Source organism: Acinonyx jubatus, chromosome A3, assembly GCF_027475565.1.
Source record: "Acinonyx jubatus isolate Ajub_Pintada_27869175 chromosome A3, VMU_Ajub_asm_v1.0, whole genome shotgun sequence".
NCBI lineage: Eukaryota > Metazoa > Chordata > Mammalia > Carnivora > Felidae > Acinonyx > Acinonyx jubatus.
In genome coordinates this window covers 56,903,959-56,931,053 of record NC_069388.1, presented here as the reverse complement: position 1 = coordinate 56,931,053, position 27,095 = coordinate 56,903,959, and the positions used below count along the sequence as shown (strand labels likewise).

Sequence of the window (27,095 nt, the reverse complement as noted above, 5' to 3'; positions counted from 1 at the left end):
GAATCTTTTTTTCCTCCTATCATTCTCAGAAAAAGAAGAGGAGACAATTCCTGTGATTATCTCCCCCCACCAGACCATCTTAGCTTCACTGGGTAAGGCCCGCAAGGACCGTGTAACCCACAGAGGTGCCTGCAGTCCCTAAGCGCAGTGTCCCAGACCCTTGTGACCCCCCTGGGTGGGACCCCAGGACCCCAGCGTGAGAGGCAGAAATAACAGATACGAGGGAACATTTCCTTCTGTGAGATGTTAGAAGTGGCATTGATTGAAATTAGGTCTATTTTGTTACATGAAAACCGTACCTACAAAAATCTGCATGTAAAAATCTGAACATTCTGGTGACAGTTCTTAACTGTATGAGAGGATTAACAGCATGATTCCCTCATGTAGCCAGCACCTGTAGTATATTTTAAATCATTCACTTTACCAAACTTGGCTGACGCTAAGCTTTTTCCATAAGAGTCCATTTAAAAAAATTTTTTTTGTAATGTTTTAATTTATTTTTGAGAGAGAGAGAGAGAGCACAAGCAGGGGAGGGGCAGAGAGAGAGGGAGACACAGAATCCAAAGCAGGCTCCAGGCTCTGAGCTGTCAGCACAGAGCCTGATGCAGGGCTTGAACCCATGAACTGGGAGATCATGACCTGAGCCGAAGTCAGATGCTTAATCGACTGAGCCACCCAGGCGCCCCTCCGTAAGAGTCCATTTGTAAAGTGAGGCTGATCCTGCCACTACTGGCCCCAAGAGACAGTCTCTTGTTGCCGAAATAGCTAGTCAGCTGGTTGACTGGGGTGAGGAAAGTGACCGACAAGGTCTCCATTTTTCACTCTGGCTCACACACACTTCACTGTTGAACGTCACTATGTCTAATGGGATGCCACTCGATGCCAGCATCGACCGTGTAGGAGGGCCTCATTTCTCCTGTTTTCCAGAAGGAAAAGCTGCTCAGGGGTCCCGGTGGCTCAATGAAGGTCAAAAGCCACACTCAAGTCAGGCTGGGGTTCAGACAGGCCTGTGCCTGTGTTTGAGAAGATGGGGAAGGGTCCACCACTCAGATTTGCTGATGGACGCAAGGACTGGTGTGACCCCTGTTTCCTGGCTGGGTTCTGACGTATGATGTGTGCTGTCTTGCTGTATGCAGGGTCAAGATTGACAATCCCATGTAAGGTGTTTCTGGGAGCTGGCACACATTCGACCACCATGCTGTGGTGGATGGCCAACACCACCAGCATAGAGAGCGCGTACCAGGGAGGCCGTGTGACCGAGGGGCAGCGCCAGTAAGTGTGTGAAGATCTTTGTCAGCTGAGAAGCATCTTCTAGGCATAGCTGTTAGGGGACTGATGTGGGCTTTGCTCTTCCTTTTAGAGAAGGTCATACTGAACCTATTCGTAATGACACACATTCTACATTAAAAATAATCTTTTTGATTCTAAACTGTTGGAGTTTTAGGATTTTATACGCTGAGTTTTGCTAAGCATTACCAATTGCTCTTGAGAATCAAACTTTCTCTAGGAGCTGAGTTGCTGCTGACTTGGCATCGATGTTGCATTTTCTAGCTGTTTCGTTTGTGTGTCGATTTTTGCAGTTTTCAAAAACATTTGTGTGTCGATTTTTGCAGTTTTCAAAAAAAAAAAAAAGAACCCAAAAAACTTTGGAGTTAATACATTTCCACTATGCACTCAGCAACCTGAGTGTCAAACATTTTCACAAACTCCTCGAAAGACTAAAGGTTAGTCCCAGTATCCAAGGGCCTCCTTTGTTTCTCAAGGAACTGGGGACTGCTGCAGGCACTAAGGAAGGTTAATACTAAAAGAAAGGAAGAATTCTGTTCTCATAAGAATTACTCTTTGGAATATGTTTTCTCACTCTGAAAGTAGAACAGTCAGACCCTGTAAGTGTGAACCATTTGTTTGAGGAAGGAGACCATTCAATGTTCCCAATTATCAAAGATTTTTAAAACTGTAGTTTTGGTACTCTGAATTAGCCTGAACTTTCAATTGCCAATTTTTTATCTTTTTTTTTTTGAAAGACCTATCAAAAAATACCTTTCTGGATGCAGTTTAGCAGGTCAGAATTATATGTGGTTAGCACAGCTGCTTGCTTGCACAGTCGTTGTTGAGAAAAGCTTGGCATTGCTAACATGCCTCATGTGGGCTTACTCACACTGTCCACTCACTTAAAGGAGCCTATTTTCTCCCAAGGAGAAAAAAAAGATAGTCCTAGTAGATCCACATACATGATGTTTTTATTCATGCTCATCAGTAGCAGTGAAGCATCTTCAGATTACCATCACCACAAATGGCTGACTTGAGCCATTCCCTGGCCCATCTGCGGCTCTCTGCTCCCAACTTGAGTTTCCAGAATGACAGCTGGCAAAGGAGCAGAGAGGAGGAAACACCAAGGAGGCCAGGATTCCTGGAAACTCCCTCCTCCTCAATATGCAAATGATTTATTGGTGTTACAGTTAAGTTTCCCCAAACCAGACATTTCTATTCCCACTGCCGCCTCTTTGTTCATCAATGGCCTTAAAAAATGGATTCTTCCATTATCCAAACAAAACTGGCTCCTGTTAAGTTCTCCTTGTGACAAGCATCCTGTTACAGGCACCAACATCTTTAGTGTCACTCCCAACAGCTTCAGTGTCACTCTCACCTTCAGGCACAGGCTTAGAAATTCTCCCAGATAGGGAACAAATATAATGAATGACAAGTGCCCTTGACTTTATGAGTTGAGACCAATTTAAGCACAATAGATCCTTCTCATTGAGAGTGTTTGGATGTCTCCATTGTAAAGACGAACTTGCATTTGATACATCATGTGTGAGTGATTATTTCCTCCCTCAGGGAATACTCGGAAAATAACGAGAACTACATTGAAGTGCCACTGATTTTTGATCCAGTCATAAGAGAGGATTTGAACACGGATTTTAAATGCGTTGTGCGCAACACACTGAGTACTCAGATGCTACGTACCACGGTCAAAGAAGGTATGTATCAAGCAGCGTGTTTGATGTTCTGTGGCTGCTAGACAATGTTACTGGCTTTCCACGTGATTGCTTAGGCCACCGAAAGCAGATCTCTCATTTTTTTCTGATTTATTTTTTGTCGGGTGGAGGCTGGCTTTGGGAGAGTATATTCAAATCAAAATTTAAGCAGCAAACTGATTTTTGGAAAAAAGACAAAGTGGTTCTGTGATAAACTTAAAAAATATCCTTGTGTCCTCATCTGGTTCTGCCCTGGATCAGCAAGACCACCTGTTTCTTCCTGAGGCCTCTAGCGGAAGGGTGGGACATTCTTTATCCCGAAATTGAGAAACTCCCTTCCCCGAGAGGTGGGGGCTGGGAGATATGTGGGGCTCAGGGCAGCTTCAGGGTTAAAGTCATCAGTCGAGAGGAGAGAAAGCACAAGACTATAGTCCAGTCAACCCAGTGCCCATTTAATGGACCTTTAAGAAAGAAGAAAAGCCCATGCTATCGTTTTGACCAAGTTGATTTCTTCCCAGTGTTTAAGCACTGAGTGGGAAAGGGAAATAGAGGTAGTGCAGAGACCCTTGGCAGCCAGAGAGGTCAACAGGCGACAAGCCGGAAGTGATCTCCAGCTACAGTCTCATTATGCCTTCTGGGCAGTCTGTAGCAATCAAAGAAATCGCTCCACATTCTCTGTGTTTACTGGGAAGGCAGCTGCAGACAGACTTGTAATTGAAAAGCTGAGGATTTGGTTAAGCCTCAGGGCAGAGCATGACAACACCCCTGATGTCTTAAGCCACTAGTTGGAAACACAAAACCCTTGGCTCACCCCACATCTACCCAGCTTCTCCCAGGGTAAGGCAAAAGACTGCAGTTGGGCGGTACTCCTTTCATACTCAAGTTTGAGAACCATTGTCCTAGATCATTTCCATGAAAGGGTCAGTAGTTGTAGAGATTTGGAAAGGAAGGGTCCCACGGAAAGCAGAGTTCACTTCTGGGGTTCAGACTGTGACCCAAAGGAACCTATGGTTTGTCTGGTCCTGAAGCTGAGACCCTTTAAACATTTCTGTAATGTGAGCCCGCTCCCTGCATGTCCTGTGCTGGATTGGCCATGCCTCATGGCAGCAGGCATGGCCGAAAGCCTGTCACCAGCATTGAGAGGTGCCTCTGGGCGGCTGCTTGGAAAATTAAAGCTTTTCTCATTTCTAAACCTTGTGGGATTTTAAGAGAGAAGAATCATCTGGAGAAATGGTGTGACATTGTGTTGATTCCTGGAGGCCTAGACAGACTGTGATAAATAGCTTTAAAATGTAGAGTTCTGGCTTCATCGTCGAGTCCAGTAACACTTATGTACTTGTGTGTACTTGTTATGTTTTTATTTGTACTCTATTTTCATAACACAGGGATACCAAGGAGTAGAATGTAAAATAGCTGGGTCCAAGCAATAATCTTGACACCTAAGGCTCCTTTATTTGAAGTTTGTTTTCTCTTCCTTTGCTACTTTACTTAATCTTCCTGACAGCCACAGTCATTGGAAAGGGGCAGACTGTACCCTGGCCAAGTCATAGTTGGCTGGTTGAGGCCTAAACAGATACCATCTTTTTTAGTTTTTTTTATTTTTTTAAAATGTTCATTCATTTTTGAGAGACAGAGACAGCGGGTGAGCGGGGAAGGGGCAGAGAGAGAAAGAGAGAGAGGGAGACACCGAACCTGAAGCAGGCTCCAGGCTCTGAGCTGTCAGCACAGAGCCCCATGGGAGCTCGAACTCACAAACTGTGAGCTCATGACCTGAGCCGAAGTTGGACGCTTCACTGACTAAGCCTCCCAGATGCCGCTAAACAGATACCATCTTATTGCACACTATTCAACGGGCGGAACAAGGATCCATGACCCGTCACCCCACTCTCTGCTGTTTCTCTTTATTGGATTTTTGTTCTACCTTCCTTGTTTCCCTAATGCCACAGATATCATTCTCAAATATCCTTGACCTGATGTGAGGGACATGCTTTCTAAAAAATCAGTGCACTATTATTAGAAAAGACAAACCCCACTTCCTGTCTTCTCCGTAAACCTGCCCTGCACTGTCCTGCCCTGGCAGTGAGAGAATGTTCCATCCACCCACCATGTGACTCTGTTCTTCCTACAGCTACCACATTCTCCTGGGGGATTGCGCTGGCCCCCCTCTCCCTGGTCTTCTTGGTTTTGGTGGGAATATGGATGCACAGACGGTATAAACACAGAACTGGAAAAACATATGGTTTGACCACGTTAAAGACTGGCCCTTAAGATTTTCAATCTTACACGAGTGAAATAAAGGCAATAAAACAATTCAAATCCAAGCGATATCCTTTTTCATGGAAGTGGCTTGACCTTTTCGAAGATAGTGCTCTTCCTCAGTTTAACAGAGCTGCTGTGTTTATGGTGAAGCCCTAAAGAAAGAATGTGATGTTTATCCTGAAGCTGAATGACAGGAGGAAGTGTGCATGTGGGCGGGTGAGTAGCTCCCTGCCACTTGTGACCTGTTTAAAAGAGTGAGGTGCCCCCAGGCCTGAGTTAGAGTCAAAAACATCTAGGTGAGTTTTATAATTCATTCATTCGTCATTTAACAAAAGCGCATTAGAAGTCTACCTTGGCTATGCTCCGTGGAAGGTGTTACAGATACAAAAATAGTTAAGATGTAGGCTGCGTTTGGGGAAGATGGAATTTCATTTTGAGACCAGAAAGAGTGCTTTAGAAATGCTACAGAAGGAGAATCAGCAAGAATTGCTGAATTTTTTCAAAAGGACGAGCCAAAAAGTAACAATTAAAATAGAGTAGACTGTGAGAAAAATATATGTTATTAGGACATATTAGTGAACTGAGAAACAGACTCAACTTTACAACAAAGCTTCTGAAAGTAAGGAGGAAAGAAAGGTATTGGGATGATTGCATACACATTGGAAAAAAAAAAACAAAACTAGGACCCCTTTTATATCATGTTACTCCTCCCAAAGAATCCCAGTTGAATTGATAAATTAAATTTAAATAAATCAAATTGTAGAAAAATTAGCATGACTCACTCCTTCATTTATTTGAGTCTTTGTTCAAGAGTCCTTCCCAGAGGCACTTCTGAATAGCACCTCTTTTCCATCCCTCTCTGTCCCCTCCCTCTGCTTTGTGTGTGATAGATCTTATCATCACCAAACCTTCCATTCCATATTTACTTATTTATTTGTGGGTTTTCCCAGCGGATTTGCATGAGAGCAGAGATGTTATTTTGGTCACGGCTGTATCCCCAGTACTTGGAATCGTGCCTGCCATACACTGAACATTTAATAAACGTTTGTAGAATAAATGAAACTAGGATGTATTTTCTTTTGTTCACTACCAATAAAATACAAGAATGGGCAGGGTACAGATGGATGGACTTAATTATGTTACAATTCGTGCCTAATAGAAGAATGAAAGCAAAAGGTAAAAGATATTATGTCAGGTGAGTTCAAGGAATTAATGATAGCCTATACAGTTAATTCAGGGTTTAAAGAAAGGTGTCATGACCCTCATAGATGGGGGAACATGAATAGGGAATTTATGGAAGGAACACATAATGAGACCATACAAAAGTGATCTGTTTCAGTAATAATCAGAGATGTAAATTAAAGTGACATTGAGATAACAAAGCACTCACACACACTATCAAGTTTTAAAGGCAAACTCAAGGTCATTTCCAAATGGTAACTCCCATTTCCTGTAATTCCATTTATAACTTGGTACTGGGAAGTAGAAAGGGAATTTGTATCAAGCCAGTGGGGTGCTGGGAACAGCTTGTATCTTCTTGCAAGAGCTGAGTGTAGCATCTCTTCTGAGCTCCGTTCAGTGATGTCATGTTGGTAGCTTAAAATCCACCACCCTGGGAGTACTGACGCCATAGAAACTGGCAAATGCCACAGGCCAGTGCCCCCCTCCCGGGTACGCCACTCCAGGGCCCTGCAGATGCCTGGGGATGCTGCTCTTGGGAATTAATCTTAGACAGTAATTGAACAAAAGAAGATAAACAGATGTATGAAATATTTCAGTGAAACTCATCACCATGATGATGAACAATTACGCATCAATTATAAATTATAATTAACAAGAATGAGAGACTGAAATACTTGTAATGTTATGGAAAAATTGTATATTTTATGCGATTTATGTGATTATGACAATATTAAAATTCATATCCAGCTAGAAAAGGGTGGAAAAAAACCAAAGGATTTTGAAGACTGATTTCTTAGGTTTAATTCAAGGTCTACCATGTGGTGCCTCTGATCCTAGGCAAGGCCATTAGTCTCTCCCTGTCAGTCTTCTGATCTGGAAAATGGGGTTGATAACAGGGACTAGAGTGCAATGTTTAATAATCAAAACCATAGGAGGAATAGACAGGAATAAAAATAGTTGTATTGTTTAGGCCAAAGGTTGGCAAACTTCAGCCTTCTGGACAAATGTAGCCTGGCCTTGTGTTTCTGTGAATTAAGTTAAAAAAATTTTTTTAATGTTTATTTATTTTTGAGAGAGACAGAGCACAAGTGGGGGAGGGGCAGAGTGAGAGAAAGACACAGAATCCAAAGCAGGCTCCAGTCTCTGAGCTGTCAGCACAGAGCCCGATGTGGGGCTAGAACTCACGAACCGTGAGATCATGACCTGAGCTGAAGTCAGTTGCTGAACTGACTGAGCCACCCAGGCGCCCTTGCAAATTAAGTTTTATTAGAACACAGCCATGCCATTTTGTTTATGTATTGTCTGTCTATGGCTGCATTGGCTCTTTGAAGGCAGAGTAGTTGAGACAACAAAGTCTGAACTGTTTGCTATCTCGTCCCATACAGAAAAAGTTCTCTGACCACTGGTTTAGACTGAGGAAATGTGTAGGCAGTTTTCGGGCCTTACTTATATATTTCCCTGCTATTATCTTCTCTGTCCTTCCTTTCCTGTTTTGTAAGTGTGTAAGGAAGGAGAAGGAAAGGAGAAGGCAGAGCCTTTTAGCATCGAATCAGAACTTTCACCGTGAAGGAGGTGGAGGCAAGGTTTGGAATGAAGAAGGGCTGAGGACTTTGCAAGGGGCTTCTCTGGGTGCTTCTGCCTTTCTGGCTCCTCAGGCTTGGGCACCACCCCACTCTCATCCCTCTTCCTTCCTGGGACTCCTCCTCCAGTGCTCTCCAGAGTTCCCTACCCTCAGATTCTGGCAGCTTCAACAATGACCTGGAAAAGAAGCTGACTGCAGCCAGAAAACAACATTTTAGACTCCACCTTGACTGCACGGCTTATGCACTTCCTCCTGTCCACAGTTCACAAGTTGGGGGTCATGCTCTTAGAAAGAATAGGAGGGAATTTTGGACACCACATTTATGATAATATCAAGGTATAAGCATGATGTTGGAATTGTTATATTTTGAAAGGAGAGCCATTATATTTCTTTTTTTTTCTATTTTAAGGTTTGTTTATTTTGAGGGGGGCGATGGGCAGAGAGAGTTGGAGAGAGAGAATCCCAAGCAGGCTCTGTGCTATCAGTGCGGACCCAGATGCAGGGCTCGACCCCACAACCATGAAATCATGACCTGAGCTGAAATCAATAGTTGGAGCTTAACTGACTGAGCCACTCAGGCACCTCAAAAGAAGAGTCATTATATTTCTAAGAGACATACAGGAATATTTATGGATGATAGTTGAGATTTGCTTCAAAAAGGTCCAGTACCATGGCAGGGGCAGGGAATATAGATGAAATATGATTGGCTGTGTGTTAATGATTGTTAACACTAGTGACGGGTGCCTAGGGGTTCCTTATGCAACTCTCTCTCTTTTTGCAAATGTCTAGAAATTTCCAAAATACAGAGGAAAAAAACCAACAATATAGAAGTAACTAAATACCCACCAGACAATAAAATGAATCCATAAGCTGGGCACAGTGGAATCTTCTACAGTGGTGACAGTGAATAAAATACAGCTACATGCAACAATATGGATGAACCTTAGAAATCTTAAGCAAATAACAAGTCCAGAAACATCTATTGACAGCATGATGCCTTTTTTTAAATGCTTATTTATTTTTGAGAGAGGGACAGAGTGCAAGAGGGAAAAGGGCAGAGAGAGAGGGAGACACAGAATCTGAAGCAAGCTCCAGGCTCTGAGCTGTCAGCACAGAGCCACACACAGGACTTGAACTCATGGACTAGACCGCGAGATCATGACCTGAGCCAAAGTTGTATGCTCAACCGACTGAGCCACCCTGGTCCCCCCGGCATGATGCCTTTTTATATAAAATGAAAAACAACTAAAACTAAGAGCTCTCTCTGTATGCATATATGCATACATACATGTATTTTTATATATTTATATTTAAGAGCACATATGTGATAAAACTACATTTTAACTATATTTGGATGTGTATGTATCTGTATTTAAAGAGTGCATATGTGATTTTAAGGGTTTACAATTGTCTAAAATTTAAGAAAGCAAGAGCATGAGAAACCCAAGGCTCACGATAGTGAACACATCAGGTGACCAGGGCTGGGATGGGTTAGGAAGATGTAAGTTTCATCATGTCTGATCAAACAGATTAAGACACAGGCCACTCATGGACCAATGAAGAGTGTGCATCTTCAACTTAGGATTCTGATTAATTCTGCACATCTGAGTCCAAATTAAACAAACAAAAGAAACAAGGTGTTTTCTTAATGTTTTCATCTGTTTTATGTTCTTTCTGTTGGTTGAACCTTCCAATTTAGATTTTTTTCACCTCCCCCCACAAAATTGGGGGGATGGGGGAGTAAATAGCATTTGACAACCTCACATTCTGGCATGCTACCTGTAGGAAAACAAGCCCTATGTAATGAAATACCACTTCCCCAAGAACTAACTGCGGGTGACAGTGGATGCCAGTAACAGGTACGAACGAACATTTGTGCACTCAAATTAAATTTGATGTCTCAAGTATTTCATGTGCTGTGGTAAAATATAGGGGCTTTTCAGAGTGGGTAGGGTTGTATGTCTACGGTAAGATCTTCTAGGGACAGGATCGCTTCTGCTCATTGACACATCCCCACATCCCTAGCACCTGACATGGTGCCTCGCCACCTAGTAGGTACTTAAGAAGCGTCTGCTGGGTGAATAGAGAAATTGTGTGCTGCTTGGGTTTTCCCAGGACTCGCCAGCCTGTGTGGACACCAGTAGGACTCTTCCAAGTTTCCCGGCTCCTGCCCCTATTCCCAAATCTGCACTGGTTATTTGCACGACTCCTGCCAATAGCTTACTTGGCCACATAAATGGGCCTCGTGTTTAGTGGTTGTTTTCCTGCTGTTGTCCCCGTCTACAGACAGCTGCTAAACATGCCATCTCTTCAAGGCTCCTCAGTACTGTATCTGGCCTCCAATGGAGCACTGTCCCCCAACAGAAGGCAGTGTTCCAGGGTGTCCGGAGGACAAGCCATCCAGCCGCCACCCTGGGCTGCAGTTTCTGTCAGCTGCGGTGCCAGGAGCCAGAAGCTCTCCTTTCATGGCTCATGTGGCCAGCCAGACAACCGCAGTGGCGGTGGGGGCCTGCAGCCCTTCTCCCACATGGCTCAGCCGTGGAGTATGCCTCTTCTCCCTAGCGTGACTGCAGAAAATTCTTCCTCATTCTTGTTCAGATGAAGCGAAGCAAAACAAAGTCTCCTGCAAAGAAACTCCCAGAGGTGCTGCTTGCTGGTTCTTCAGAAATGGCCTGTCTGCAGTTACCAGGCTCCTGAGGGAGGTCAAGGATTTGGGTCACAGGGGGCCAAGAGCTGCTCAGCCAGCTGCAAGGACCAAGCCAGAGAAAGCTTTAGGTAAGGGAGAAAAAAGCAAGGAAGAAGAGGAAACCAACATTTAATTGCTTACAATGTGCAAGATTTTATATGTTTTACTCAATTTAATCCTCAAAATATCTGTGGGCGAATACTGTAACCCATGTTTTGGAGACAAGGGCATGGAGGCTAAGTTTAAATATTACATCATAATGTGGCTTAGATGTATGGCAACAAACAACTGATACTGACTCCCAGGCCTCAACACAGCTGGAGAACAGCTGGCCCCAAGTAGGGGCGAGTCCTTTACAAGAATACAGAAAAGAAGGAGCAGAGCAAATATTTGCTTTCCTGGGGGTGACCCGGCCACTGACAAGAGCTGAGATGCATGTGTCTGGTTCCTCTCCAAACTCACCAGAGGTACATCTGGAATCCATGAGGGGACAAGAGTGATTCTAGTGGGGGAAGCACCAGGAAGGGGACCCAAGTGCCCCTCTCCCCTACAGAATTCCTCAGGGTTTTAGTTCTCTTGTCTTGTGGGACTCCAACCAGCCTGAATCCCGCAGGGTGAAGGTGGGCAGCCCACCCACACAGTACCAGTTGGCCTTTCCGAGGCTGCTTGTCCTGGAAACACATGAACTTTTTCTGGACCTGGTGGTGGGCAATGTAGATTTAGCCCCCTGAAGGCTCAGAAATGGTTAGGGACAGCATGGGAATTAAATTTCCTGTTCCAGGGGTGCCTGGGTGGCTCAGTCGGTTAAGTGACCAACTCTTAATTCCGGCTCAGGTCATGGTTTCACGGTAATGAGTTCGAGCCCTGCATTGGGCTCTGTCCTCCTAGTGCAGAGCCTGATTTGGATCCTCTGTTTCCCTCTCTCTGCCCCTCCCCTGCTCACACACACCCACACACACACACTCTCTCTCTCAAAAATAAACTTAAAAAAAATTAAATTTCCTGTTCCAAATTACTGTTTTAAAATGTCAGTTTTATTATTATTCAGGTGTGGTGAGACCAACAAATCAGGCAATGATTGTCATTGAAAAGATGGTTTGTTATAGATCCCTGAAGGGGGCAGCCCATGCCAAGCAGGGGCCACATGGGGAAGCACCAGGGTGGGTCAGGAGGCAGAGGGAGGGAAGGGAGAGCATGGCCTTTGCTATAGCTTCTTTTTTTTTTTTTAATGTTTATTTATGTTTGAGAGAGACAGTGTGAGTGGGGGAGGGGCAGAGAGAGAGGGAGACACAATCCGAACAGGTTCCAGGCTCTGAGCTGTCAGCACAGAGCCCGACGTGGGGCTCAAACTCAAGGACCAGGAGATCATGACCTGAGCCAAAGTCAGAAGCTTAACTGACTGAGCCACCCAAGCGATTCAAGTATGGTTTCTGAGGAAGGAATGGACAGGACAGCGGAGGCAAGCTTCAGGTTGGCCAGTTTGACTAATTTCACTGAGTAATTTCATTCACTGGTACCTGGCTTAGGGCAGGTGGATAGTGGCCCCGAGAGCATGAGAGACTGATAAAGGAGGTAGTTGGGTTGTGGACTCTGGGTTGGTTGGTGTGCATTTGAAAAGTATGCTCCCTGAATGGGCTAACTAGGGAAGGGCAGTCCCTTCAGGGTCAGCAAAGCTCAGGTGTCAGAAACACAGGGTTAATACAGTTATGCCCAGCTTCATCTGACAGCTCGCCAGAAGTTCAGCAAGGAAATAAATGGCCAAAAGTAAAGAGCCAACAAAATACCTATGCCCCAGTTTTATTTTTTCGCAAGAATATCAAACATCCTTTATCAAGCAAACTCAAGCTGGTAAAGCAGTCACCATAAACCTGTCAAGGGTTAGCACGAAAAGGTTGTAAAATAATATTCTGTAGCCCAGGTTTGATTTTAAATTCTTTTTGCACTATCAGGTTCCCAAGGAGACATTAAAGTTCAAAGAGTAAATTATCCTGCCCTTGTAAATGCGAGTATAAAGAAACCAAAGCTCAAAAATGTTGAAATAGAAGTCTGAGTTTCCTCCTCCCCAATTCTACCTTGCTTGGTCCCAGCAGGACGGCTTCTCTGTCCAGGGACAGGGGACTGCGGTCTAGGCCGTCTTCTGTCTCTTGCAGGGAAGGGTGTGGTGCCGAGGCCTTGGGCATCGAATTGGCCTCTCACATGTCCCCTTTAAAAAGTCCCAGATGTTAATGCAATATTAGCACAGCCCTGACTCCACTCACGCCAAATTTTAAAATAAGCTGTTTCCTGGCTTCTGGAGCTGATTTCTCAGACCATGGTTGCTCCCACCTGGCACTAGGTGTCAGCAGTGACCACAGCAGTCCCAGGGGTGCTGGGGAGAAGGGCAGTTGGGTGCTGGTGCAGGCAGCCGGTTCTTGGAGTGCCGGCCCCAGACCAGCAGCATTGGCATCCCAGGGAACTCACTGGAAATGACAGAGCCGCTGATGGGAAGCTTGCGGTGGTGCCCCCGGGGGGTTGTGAGGCACACTCACAGTCTGAGTCCCACGTGGTTTGTCCAGAATCCACGATGTGGGAATGTCAAATCTGTTGGGGCAACTACTCCCACAAGCCTTAGTGACAGCACCATGGGGACCTCATCTGGAAAATTCCACCTGTGCCTCTTATCTTAGCATTTGGATCTCTGATGTTTTCTTGAGTAACGTATGTGTCTCCAGAGGAAGCCCCTATCCCAGGCTCTGGGTCTTTCCTGGGGTCTTTCTTCCCCACCCAGCTCCCCACTCAGAACTTCTTACATGGCCTGTTCTGATGAGTCCTGTGTTTCAGGCCCTGCCTGGTGACAGAGCTTCCCTGGTATGTTGTCAGCAGGCCATGTGGTCCTGGGCCAGAGCACCAGTGACCATGGCCTCCTGCTGTGGAACTTTCTAGGCCTCTGCACCTTTCCCAAGGGCAGGCATCTCTTCCAGCCCCACTTTGACTGAAAAATCACCCTCAGCAGATCGCAGACCCTGCCTGTGCCCCTGAGGTTCCCTGAGAGTGATCCCCTCACCACATGCCTCTCTGTTCCTGATTTTCCCTCAGCTTTTGAATGATCAAGACCCTCTGCAGCATTTCCCCTACATAAATCTTTCTTTATCTTTATTTTTTTTTAACTTAAATTCAAGTTAGTTAACATGCCGTGTAGTATTGATTTCAGGAGAAGAACCCAGTGATTCACCACTTACATACACGACACCCAGTGCTCATTCCAACAAATGCCCCCATAATGCCCTCCCTCATTTAGTCCACTTCCCACTCACTTAAATATGTTTCTGAAGCAGAGGGATGTGCTCCAACCCTGTGTGCACCAGGTAAGCAGGAGGGTTCCCAGCCTTGGCCACATACTGGAATCACATGGAGTGCCTGAAGCAATGTTGCTGAAGTCTGGCTCCACCTGCACAGATTCTGCTGTCAGTGGTCAGGGTGCCAGCAATTTCCATGCCATGCAGGTGGTTCCCAGAGTAGCTGGACTGGAACCTTGGCTTGTCCTGTTTAGTTTTCTAGCACCTGTGGGTCTGAAAGCCTTCCTTCATTTAATTTCCTTTGCTTTCTGGACCAAGCATTATTCATTCATTCATTCATTCATTCACCCTGGCACATTCTTCTAGATTTTTGTCTCATTTGCCTCTTCCATGTGAACACTATAAACTCTATAAGCTTGGGCTTGCCAGAGCCCCCTGCTCATCTTCTCTCTTAAACTGGATAATCCCACTATATGCTATCGGTTCAACATCTACCCCAGGCCAGACTCAATGCCATTGTCCTAATGGCCCCTTTACTCTGCCTTATCTGTGCTGTACCTTCCTTTATTACTGTCCTAATAAACTGCCTGAAACATGGTTTTAGCCACGTTCCCTCAACAAACAATTCTTGCGAACCCATCTAGCAAGAATCATGTCACATTGAAACTCACTCAGCAATTATTTGAGCATTTTAAGATTCTTAGATTATGGACAAGGCACATGGATTTAAAATACATCCCTCCACAGTACTGTCCTTGGCCTAAGTGGAGAAGGCGGCTGGGGCACGTGATCTGGCTCTGCCTGCTTGATCCTGGGACTGACTGCAGGGCTAGAACGTCTCAGTGCCCATGGGCAGCACAGGCACTCAGCAGCTTTGCAGTTTAGATGCAGTACCACCACCACTGAAAAGGCTTAGTCCACTTTCATTCAGCTTTGCCTGAAATCATGCCACACACGCCTGTAGCTAATGTAGTTCAAGGTCCGGCTGGAGCAGTCTGCCTCCAAAGGCTCCTGTCTTTGCTTTGGTCACTACAGGGCCTGCCCCCCTGTTTCACCCCCATCCTACTTCGAACAGCCTTAATATGAAACTACATGCTAACAAACAAGCAAGCAAACCAATCACCCAGGAGCTGCAATGGCTGCCAGAGGAAGTTTCCATGAGGCAAAGCATAATGCGGATTGGAAATTGCCCGCCACCCTCTGTAAAACAACCTAGGCAGCACATGGTCCCATGTGGGCTGCTGCAAGCCTCCAAGGGAAGAGCCAGCAGGGCCACCACAACTTAAAGGCGTCCCCTGGGCCACATCAGATGTTTCCATCGTGGTGTATATTTTACCCACAAATCCCACTCCTTATCACTTCTGTTTTCCCCAGCTGAGTTCTGAAGCAATTCAGAGGAAGGACAGAAAAGTAGGCAGAAGAAGGGGAACCTGAGCATTACCCACATCACGGACAGAGCTTGTGCTGGAGGGTATGTCGTAGATGTGTGGCCTAGGAGCTTCCTGATTCTGAATGCCTGAGCTGGACAGGTCCCAGCACTCAGTCCCAGAAGAATTTAGGACAGGGAGGAGCCCAGCAGAAGTTTGTTCCCTGTCGATAGCCTTGCCCCTAAAAGGTGGAACAGGAGCATGTGACTGAGCAAGGCATGCTTGTCCCCTCTCTGAAACTCATGGAAGGTCCCTCACACCTCCTCCCTCAGGGTGGACATTGAGGGGACCAGGGTCCAGGAGTGTCCAAATTGAAGGAAACATTAGGAGTGGGGACCAAATATTGCCTCCTAAAAATCAGCAATTCTTGGTTATTTCTGGCAACTGTACTGCAACTTTTGTTGTTGTTCCTGCCCAACTCTTCATTATCAAAAACTTCTTTTTGGAAGAAAGAACAGGCAGAATTGCTGGGCTGTGGTCAAAAAGTTTGAGTACCACTGGGCTCTCTTCATGGAGGCCAGACCCAGAGAGTGGGGCAGAACCTTTCTAAGGCCATTGACCAAGCCTTTCTTTCCTGTGCAATATGGCCTCACCTTTGTACCAAAAAGAAAAGAAAAAAAAAAAGTCCAGCAATTGTTCGAGAGACATTCAGAAGCCAAGAGGTCCTTATAGCTTGGTACTCGGTAGGTGATCAATTTGCTTGTTGAATGAATGGATGAATAAATGAATGAATGGATAGATAAATAAGTGAATGAACGAATGGATGAATGAACAAATGAATGGATGAATGGACAAACAAATGAACGAATGATTTAATGGATAAATGGATGAATCAACAAATGGCTTCTGCACTGAATGGATAGGGCCAGAGGAGGAGCTTGCCCATTTACCATTGGCTTTCCTGCAACCGGCTTTGTCCATGCATTTCCTTTCTCTCCAAACCCTACTCCCACTTTAGGGCTCTTTTCAAATGCTGCTTCCACCACAAAGCCTTCCCAAACACAGGGATAATCCCTCCCAGCCCTGAATCTTATGTGGATCTTTATTATAGCATTTAGTGCTTTCAACTTTCTATGCTGTTAATCACATGTTTCTCTTTTCTCGTCTATGAGTGATTTGAGTGAGGTTCAGGATCTGACTTTTTGTCCCTCCAAAGCAGACTGCAGAGGGTCACAGAGCAAAAAGCATTGGTAGACCCGCGCAAGCGCTTTGAGGAGGAAAGCTTAGGACAGGCTGGGAGGGAGGGAGGCAAACCATAAGAGGCTCTTGAAAACTGAGAATAAACTGAGGGTTGATGGGGGGTGGGAGGGAGGGTGGAAGGTGGGTGATGGGCGTTGAGGAGGGCAATGGGATTGTTTCCCATTGGGATGAACACTGGGTGTTGTATGGAAACCAATTTGACAATAAATTTCATATTAAAAAAAATTAAAAAGGCAATAAAAGAAAAAAAAAAAAAAGAGGCTGAACTCTAAGAGGCCCCAGAGGGGCCCTGTGATACAGCTCACATCTCAGAGCCAATCAGATTCTCTCCGGAGAGCCTGACCCCAACACGCAGAGAGCCAGCCACGAGGGGGCGCCGGAGGGGGAGCTCAAAAGCCAAGGGGTGTGTGATGAGGGCCCGCGGGCAGGAAGGCGGGCACCTGCAGCTCTCGCGTGTGCCACAGCCTCACGGTTTCTTCAGGCCACAGACAGTTCCATCCTAGGCTTATACTTTGCTCAAGCTGGGATGCGATCCCCTGCGTCCAGGCCAGCCTCCAGCTCCAGCCCACCTCCCCCCGGGGCAGCCAGAGTCATCTTTCTGAAACTCAAACGTGATGGTGTCGCTGCTCTGCTTCAAACTTTTTAATGGCTACCTACTGCCCGCCTTCTGGCGTCTAAACCCAGAGGCCTTTTCCAGTCAGCTTACTTGTCTCATTTATTTTGTCTACTTCTGTCCCCTTTTGCTAGATTGTAAGCTCCATGAGGGCAGTGGGTTGTATCTGTTTGTTCACTGTTGCGTTTGCAGCTTTGGCAGAGGCAGGTGCCCAGCAAATACTTATTGAGTGAATAGGTGAATGCTTAGCCTCTGGCTTCACCTGCTGCCGGTCTCTGCCTGTCTTCTTACACAGTGCTGGCCACACTGAACCACTTGCATTTCTGCCAGGTCTCTATTCTCTCTGGTCTGGAGGCCTTGGCCTGTGCTATTTCCTGGGCCTGGAAAACTCCTTCCCCTCGTGTTCAGTTGGCTGACTCCTCCTTTCTGTTCAGATCTTTCCTGGAAAGCCTTTCCCAACCCACCAAAGCTGGCAAAGACACTTCTCTTATGTGCCCGCAGGGCACTAGGCAGCCAACACAGATAGAATACTTGTCGTTTATTGAGCCGACGGCCTAGGCTTTTTCTATATATTTTTTCAGACACTGTCTCCTTCACTGTCCCAAACCTATAAGACAGCTAGTAATAATACCCCTCCCAACTTGACGTATGGAGAAACTGAGGCTTGAGCAGGTTGAGTTACTTGTCTTGGTTACAAAGGTAGTAAGGGGGGTAGAGGCAGGGTTTGAACCCTATTATCTAGCTCTGGATGCCACACTCTTGGCCCCGAAATCGCTTTTCTGAGGGCACTGAAGTTGCTTGCATCCTTACCTGTCTTTTCTAGTGGATTATAGGCTCCTTAAGGGTAGGGTCTCTACTTTATACCCTTTGGCTTTGTCCCAGTGACATGCTTAGCATGGGTTAACTGACTTAATACATGTTAAGCACCCAGTAGGCACTTGGTGAATGAATGAGCAAGGGACAGTGTTAAGGTTTGGAGCACACACGGACCAGGAAAACAGAGTCCCTGTCCCCTACCTCCACATCCATCCAGGAAGCTCATTACCTATTCCTGGAGTGTCTATATGGGCTTTTCCCTTAAGGCCCCATTTATCTACCCATGTGTGTACTTGGATGCCTCAAAGGAATCCATCCTTACAAATATTATTTGGAAAGCAGAGATCTATAGATGTCCCAATGTCAAGGATATCAGATGAATGAATGAACAGGCTATGTGTTCATAGGAAGCGAGATGTTCTGAGGCGAATAAGGAGGTTTTTCTCTGCAGCCAAAGGAGGACACTAGAGTCCTACTGCAGGAATTACTCTCTCCTACACCCAGAGATTGGAGTTCCCTTTCTCGAAGATCTAGTGTCGCCAGGCTCTGTCTGCCCTCACTCCTTCAACCCCTTGTGAAAAGAACACTCCCAGCCCCGCTTTGAGATTTAGATTTAACATTATCTTCCAACAACAAAGTAGGGCCTGACAGCTTGGTATGAACAGGGAGGGTCACTTTCCGAGTCACTGGCGTGGTTCAGAATGTTTTCTGTTCTTTGGACTTAGACTTTCCTGTTTAAATGTTTGAGAGTCTGGGCACAGGGTGCTTGCTGAGCTCTGACTAATCGGAGCCTATGATTAAGTTATTTCAGACTCCAATAAAAATATTTTTAGAATAAAGTCCTTTGGGAGTTATGTCAAGTGCTGAGCACACTTTTCTTGGTAAACATTTGAGTCTGCCATGACTTTTTGAGTCAGCTTTTACGCAGCAATGTTCATCCTGAGGAAATTCAGAAGACTTATCTTTAAGGTCATAAGCCCAGGTTGACTTCAGAAGTCTCCTGGAGAGAATGGCATCTGATGATATCTCATGGGCAGGCCTTTGTGTTTTAGCACATCATTGCCCCCCTCACCCCCACCCCACCCCCACTGCCGTCATCTTTAAAAGACAAATTCCTGTAATGCACTTGACATTACAATCTGCCAGGAGAGAAAATTTATGAAGAGGTCGTTCTCAGTCTCCCCTTCGCTATTCCACCATCCCCTCAAGCCAGAGCATGTGGTGGTAGAGTGGGGGTGATTTCAGGGAAGTTGGGGGACCATGAGCCTCTTGACCTCCCCATGCTCACTGACAACACTGACTCTAATATTTCCTAAATTACAATTGTTCTGCAATAGCCCAAAGCAGATTCTCTGTTTTCTCCTGCTTAGAAGCAAAGTATGTAAAGAAACAAACAAAATCTATTAAACAACTACCATGAATGAGGTGCTAGGCTTGGTGGGGGTTTGAAAGAAGACACACTGACACATTCTGCAGCATTTCCTTGCTCTCCAGGAGCTCATGGAACAAGAGTGGGCATGACATTTCCCAGACCGCACCTGCTTCTCCAGGCCACACCAGCTTGTGGGTGCCACCGGTGAAGGGGCCACGATGACAGCTAAAAGCTTTCTGTAGTCCAGACCTGTATCAGATGGGATGCATGTGTCCTCAAGGAGCAGAAAAACCAATACAGGGCGGTTTGAACCAAAACGGGTGTTTATTTTTTCTCACATTACGGGAAGTAGAGAGGTTTGGCAGCTCAAAGATGTCAGGATCAGTGACTCTTGAATTTTTGACCTTTTCTCATGGTCACAAGATGACAGTTGGAGTGCCAGACGTAGTTCCCACATTCAAGGCAGGGAGGAGAAGGGGAGCCTCTGTTCTGTCTTTACCTTCATCTGGAAACCCTTTTCTGAGCTTCCTGCTACGTCTCATGGAACAAAACAGTCACACGGGCTTCCCTTTTCCTGAGAAAGCCAATCCCAGCCTTGTGCACTCAGTTTCCTACTGTATAGTACAGCCGTGTTAGCAGCCTTTCTTTTCTCACTGATTACAGCCCAGTGTCCTAGCAATCTGGCAACGTGTTTCTGTGGGCTGGATTGGAAGAAGGCTGGTGCGGTAACACAGCATGTTTCTCTGCTCTCAGCCCTCAGCAGGTATTCCCACACCTGGATCCCATGTCCAACCTCCCTTCCTTTGGGACAGCTCATTTTCCAAGTGAGAATATTATTTTGGAGGGGCAGCCAGTTGTCCTTGATTTGCAAGAGGGTGGATCTGGGGTAAGGCCAAATATTAGCCTCTATGTGCAGTGCAGTAATCCCAGGGAGCTCATGTAAGGGAGACCCAGGTGGGACTGACACCAACATGCATGACGTTCTGGTGAGCACATGATTTAGGCCATGATGCTGGGACTCTCACGAAAGGAGGGAAGCAAGGAAGGAAGGAAGGAAAATGAAGAAAGGAAGAAAGAAAAAAGAAAAGGAAGGAAGGAAAAGGAAAAAAGAAAAAGAAAAGAAGAAAGAAAGGAAAGAAGGAAGAAAGAAGGAAGGAGGGAAACACACAAGCAAAACCCACTAGTTGGTACTGTGGAGAATAGCGTGGTACATGCCTGACACACCAGTGTGCTGTGGGAACGCAGCAGGCGAAAGGCTTGCAGGGTGGTTGTGTGTGCAGGTCGGTGGAGGGCAAGTAGGAAGGGGATGAGGACAGTGCTTGCATCACAGAAGAAAGCAGATTTAGTTCATTCATTCATTCATTCAACAAATACTGGCTTTTCCTACCTTAGCCAGCAAGAACAGACTTGTCCACTGCTGTGTGAGAGCTTGTCTCCTGATGAAAACAGACGAAGATAGCGTAATGAGTATTATAAAGTGTGAGACTGTGGAAGGTGCAGGAAGGAGAGAGTCATGCTATTGGGAAGGGATAGAGTTAGGGCTGTTCCCTTGCTTAGGGAGGAGTGAGTGGGGTCTTGCCAAGTGGAGGGAGGGAAGGCTGAGCAGTGAGTGGATCTGGAAAGGGATGGCCGAGTTTGGGGAAAGGTGAGTGGTCCTGACATCCCAGAAAGGCAGAGAATAAGCAAGGATTGGGAGAACTATTTCCCAGTTTTGTGCCAGACATTTCTCATGTTCTGAGGCTAAATTATGCTAGAATAACCTGTTAGGTGAGAATTCCCTTAGTTTGGCTCCCCTGAAGGTGAATTCTGGGACAAAGACTTGGATGTAGTTTATGGGGGAGGTGATACCAGGAAGCAGGAGGGAGGGAGCCTGGAGAGGGAGGCAGGGAGTAAGGGAAAAACATGCAAAGGGTGATTTATGGAGCTCACCTACTGTGGCCACTGGGGCTCTTGTCCCCAGGATCTCCTGAAAGGCACATAGAAGTTCCCCCATAATGTTTTACTTGAAGGAATGGACACAGATCAGGAGTGAGGGGTCCCTGGGACACCTGCTCAGGTATTATATTCATTCAAAAGGTGAGGGTCAGAAAATTTTAGCCTCTTGCCCCCCCCCCCTTTTTTTATTGCCAGTAAATGACAGAGCAAGGATTTGAACCAAGGTAGTCTGTGCCTGCAAAACTCACACACTTACCTCCATCATCTGCTAAAATGGATGTTAGCATCAGTGTTGGTATGATATTTTTCTAACAGTCACTACTTCCTCTAGGCCTAAAAGTAATGCTAAGCCTGCTGCCACCACAGTACCTGCATAAGGGGAGTCACGTCACCAGGAGCTAGCGAGGGACGACACGGTGTAATCTACAGAGCACACTACAGCTCATGATCTCATGGTTCATGAGTCTGAACCCCACGTCTGGCTTCATGCTGACAGTGCTGAGCCTGCTTGGGATTCTCTCTCTTTCTCCCTCTCTCTCTCTGCCCCTCCTTGCTCTCTCTCTCTCTCTCAAAATAAATAAATAAACTTTAAAAAAAGAATCTACAGAGCAAACTAGTTGGCCTAACCCAAGCATAAAATAATGAAAAGGACAAAAATAGGGTCTGTGGTGCATTAAAGATGGTCGGGGAAGAAAAAAAAAAAAAGATGGTCGAAAATTCTTCGCAATTTCACCCAGCAAAAGTGGCATTTAAATCCCCTCCTTCTAAAATCGGTCTTATCTTAGTGACTTGCTTGACCCATAGGATGAGGCAGAGGCAACTTCCTGGGCCTCTCAAAGTTTGTTCTCAGGTATCTCTACAGCTTACAGCTGGGCGTCTTGACTGGAATGCTTGCTCTTGGTGCCGAGCTGCCATATTAGATGCCTAACCTCGCTGAGGTTGCCATGATGGAGAGGCCCAGGAAAGCGCTCTAGATGAGATTATTATCTGAGTTTGGCCTCCCAACTGCCCCTGCCAAGGTGCCAGATGTATCAGATACCCACCAGACCAGGCCCCTTCCAACAGAGTGCCACCAAGTAACCTCTTTAGGTGCCACATGGAACAGATGAGTCACCCAACCGCCCATCTTCTTGACCTACAAAATTGTAAGATGAAGTAATATACGTGTTATTTTAAGTTTCTAAGTTTTGAAGTAATTTGTTCCTCAGCAGTAGATAACTGGAACCTAGCCACGACTTTCTGTTTCCTGTAGTCACTGAAGCCTTACCCTTTTTAGAAGGACATGTAGCATCTTTACATTTAGGCCCAAATACAGCTGTTTCGACTAAGTTCCACATATACACATTAGGAAATCATGGGGAAAATTTGGGCACCTCTCTCTTTTCCTCTGTGATCCACATCTGGGATTTGGGATCAAGAATCTGAAGAAACTGTCCCCAAGAGGGGAAAGCATGCTCCATTCTCAGCGTTGAATTTTAAGGGGTGGACCTAAGTCTTCTGAGTCAACCTGCAAACATAAGTCAGATGTATCAGAGGCCATCTGAGGAGGTTTCCATGAGCAGTTAGTAGGTACAGCGATGATTATGGATGAGCTTCCTGAGAGAAAGTAAAGCAGAAATTACAACAAAAATTTGGGGGAATGCCTGCAGCTGAAGAAGCCAGAAGTCTGAGGTGCTTCTAGCTGGGTGCTCAGAAGATGAGAGGGCTGGTTTGCTGAGCTCACGTCCAGGCTTGAGGAGGACTTCCAGCAGGAAGCAGTGGTGTCCCATGCCACAGTGAGGTCCAGGAGACTGGCCATTCAGATAAGGCTACCATCTTCTCCACCTTATAGGCACCCTCGTCACGGTTCCTTATGTCACACAGGTACTGTTGGAAAAAAGACATCTTCTTTTACTAATTGTGGAACTAATTTGTTCAGGTGTCTCACCTCTTTGGGGGCAAAGGCATGACATGGTTTTGAAATTTTTTCAATAACTATAGCCAGTTGTGTCCTGACATACCCATTTTTCTCTGGCCGTGGATCCCCCGAATGACTCATTGGTCCATTTTCATACCTTTTCAATAATGTTGGGTTATTGGAACAGTCTGGTTCTGATTGTTCATACTTAGTATTGTTCATTAAAAAAATTTAATCTCATGATATATTTCTTCCATTTACCCACTGCTGTGTAGTGTGTGTGTGTGTGTGTGTGTGTGTGTGTTGTGTACTGGTGTATATAGTGAGGTCTGTTATCTTACACCCTCTTTGTTTCCCCTGAATGCACACCTCTGGGTTGGTTGGGGCTGGCAGGGGGACAGAGAAAGCCCTCGAAGATTCCATGGATGCCTGCCCCTGGCCAGGCTGCTCTCTTTTTTCTGCTGGCTGTCACTGCTTTTAGATCTTGTCTTGAACTGGCCTGGGGTCCTTGTGGCGCTTTCCACTAAATGCTGGCTATCTGGAGGTAGGAAGGTACACTGGTTGGTTTCCTGAGGGTCCTGGGGAGGATGGTCTCATTCTACACATTCTCCTGGTTTTTTGTAATAATGTTAGTATCCCCAGTGCCTTGATCTGTTCTGGTTGAAGATCCTCAGCATGGTGGGATCTTCCCATAGCATGCTTCCCATGAAAAGGCAAATCGGGGTTTTTCTGAGCCCTTAGTCAATTCCAGCCATCCTGAAAGGAACTTTCACAAATGTTACCTGATCAATTCCTCTCTCAAGTCCAGAGAGAACAGAGACTCAGAAAGGGAAGTCTGCTCAAGCCACACCCACTGGGATTTTTATCCAGCTCTCTGTCTTCTTGCCTAGTGTATGTAGACCTTGTACACATCTCTGCAACCATCACTTGTGCTCTGAGAGCTTCCTTGAGCCTCTTTTTAAAGCTGTGGTGACCCAGGGTTCACATAGTTTTCCAAATACAGCTCAAAGTTGGTTTTAGGCAAACACAGAATGACTGTTTCTGACAGTGGTGGCCTTGCTACCCTTTGACTCAGTGGGGCAATGGGTAAATGTTGCCAAGAACTGGATGCAGTGAATGGCCACGTTTCTTCTCAGGGTTACAATCGATAGGTTGACATCTTTATTTTATAAAAATAGTAAAGGTAACATTTCTGGAAGTCATTTTAAGGAAAAGTATAACCACAAATACTCCCAGAGAATTAGAGCTGTAGATTCCTGTCTACTACTCATTCCTTTGTCGGACCTTCTTGAAGTTCAGCAGCTTGCCATTTTATTATCTGGAAGAACTGAGTCATCTGCAAAGTTAGAGATTTCTTTGTGTACTCCCTCATTTTGGATCACGTTGAAGTATTCATTTATCTTGAAAGTTGGTTTTGGTCACTGGGTTTCCTGTTTAGCTTGATAAATGCCTCCTTTTCTACTGGCTGTATTTTGAAGTCATTAGGTTAGATTTGGGGTAGGTCTGAAGTGTGACCAGAAACCAGATGAAATGTTAACTTCCAGATAAGATAATTTATCAAACCTGGGATTTCCACTTGGGCAAGTCAAGAATGGGCACCATAAGCTTGTACCTTACATTACCATAAGGTAATTTAAATCATATTTACTGAACATGCTATAACATACTAGTCACTTGATGTTTGCATGGGGCAAGGACAATGAAATGGCTATTTAAATATAATTAAAGAAATGCAGAGAAGTCATTCATAAAGAAGAGGCACACACTAAAATCCCAAAAGGTTCAAGTAGGGTTGGGGTTAATATTTCCACATCAATAACTGCATATCTACAAGATAGTTTTTAATGGTATGAATTATATTCTTTTGTGTCAACATCATAAAAATTATTTAACAAATCTCTACCATAGGACATTAAGTTGCTTCTAGTTTTTAATTATTATAAACACTGCTACAATAAACATCCTTGACTCTGCTGACACTTATCTAATTAGCTCCTTATGGTAAATTCCCAAGAATGAACCTGCTGAGTCCAAGAGATGTGCATTTCAAGGGATTTAAGTAAAATACCCTCAGAAAGGTATTGCATGCTTACATTTTCACCAGCAGTGATGGAGATGCCCGGGTGTCTCTGTTCTTGACATTGCCAGGAATATATTTTTCTTCTGGAGAAATTCAAGGCCAATGAACCACTAAGCCCAGGAAGCAGAATTCACTGAATAAGTGCTTTTCACAATGCACACTTTGAACACAGAAGTAGATAACATTCTTATTTCCCCTCAGTTTCTGGTGTTTCCTTTTTCACATCAAGTGTGTTGATGGAATGTGCCCAAAGTTTGGAATCAGCTATTTAATGGCTGTGGCTATGATGTCATTTGTTGCTGCCAACCCCCAGAGAATCCTCAGCCTATGAGTTTAGAACCAGGCTCCATTTGACTGAGTGGGGGGCAGGGAGGGGGTGCTTGGAACATGGCTCTGAGGGGATGCTGTCGTGGGTTTCTGTGAGCCTTGCCTGCCCAGATGGTCAGGGCTTGGACAGACAGGTCATTCTAGAGTCAACTTTTCAGGATCTTAGCAACAAGGAGGCAGTTAAGCAACACCTGACCAGGGACAGCTCTCAAGTCTTGGAAGAACCCAAGTGCAGATTATTGATTTTAATTGAAACACTAATTTAAAAATTATTTCTGGTAGAAATTTCTATAGCACACATTTACCGAGAGTGGTTGACCAGATGTCTGTAAGATGAAGTATTAGAGATACCAGAGATGAAAGATTTTATTTGTTTTTGCCTTTCTACAACACTCTTTGCTCTGAGATCTGTTTTTCCTATGATCTCTTCCTTGTACCCTAATTAATTTTATATTTAAAAAAGATCTGGCCACAAATTGTAGCCTCAGAATTGTCCTTCACCTCTGGCTGTCCCATCTCCTTCCCAGACCTTTCCAGAATGTATCAGACCAGGGAGATGATGTGGTGGCTAATTAAGCACCAGGCTAGCCTGGGTTCAAATCCTAGCACAGCTAATTGCTCACTGTGTGACATTGGACAGACTCCTTAAAATCTCTATAAGCTAGGAGGATAATGCCTATCTCATAAAGTGACTTTAGAGATTAAATTAAACAGGGTAAAATAATATTGACTGTCTGTCACAGAATAAATACTGCTTAAATTGTCATTATCATCAGATGACATTGATGATGATTTCCAACTCCCAGTCTCTTTGAGCCTAGGTTCTAGAGGTTATTGGATTACAGGGGGTTCTCTGTTTGTTGGTTGATTTCCTAGATTACTGGGGAGTTCTAATTCCCTTTGTCTCTCCCCACGTGCTGCCTGGCTTGAAGTCTCCTTCCGGGCACAGGATCGTCACAGGAGACACTGATATGTGCCACCCAGACCCAAACCTTGCTTGTGATAATCCCAGCAACTCATTGCAGACTGAGAGTGGTATTTACAGGCTGAACAAATCAGGGAGGGTGTATGAGGGCAGGCTCAGTGGTTGAGACTGAACAGCCTTGAGAATACAAATCTGTAAAACTATTAAAACAAGATACCTTTATTTTTTATTAAAATTTTTTTAAATGTTTATTTTTGAGAGAGAGATAGAGTGCGAGCAGGGGAGGGGCAGAGAGAGAGGGAGACACAGAATCTGAAGCAGGCTCCAGGCTCTGAGCTGTCAGCACAGAGCCCGAGGAGGGGCTTGAAATCACAAACTGAGTTCATGACCTGAGCCGAAGTTGCACACTTAACTGAGCCACCCAGGCACCCCAAAACGAGATACCTTTAGATTGAAAATGGGCTTTTTCCACCTGTTTCTGGAACAAGAGAAGCAGGGCATGCCCAGGGATGCATGGAAATTTACAAGAAAATAATACATG

General features: G+C 45.3%; 1 protein-coding gene across 2 annotated transcripts in view; it reads left to right on the top strand.

Moving 5' to 3' along the window:
* The window catches only part of IL1R2 (interleukin 1 receptor type 2), a 34,507-nt gene extending 29,213 nt beyond the window's left edge, over nucleotides 1-5,294 (top strand). For both annotated transcript variants that reach the window (XM_015065153.3, XM_053200386.1), the window contains exons 6-9: nucleotides 30-92; nucleotides 1,137-1,272; nucleotides 2,839-2,981; nucleotides 5,107-5,294. In XM_015065153.3, coding sequence (XP_014920639.1) covers nucleotides 30-92; nucleotides 1,137-1,272; nucleotides 2,839-2,981; nucleotides 5,107-5,246 — 482 coding nt within the window. In that variant the 3' untranslated portion in view covers nucleotides 5,247-5,294. The remainder of the gene's footprint in view (nucleotides 1-29; nucleotides 93-1,136; nucleotides 1,273-2,838; nucleotides 2,982-5,106) is intronic.
* The last annotated feature ends 21,801 nt before the right edge of the window (nucleotides 5,295-27,095 follow it).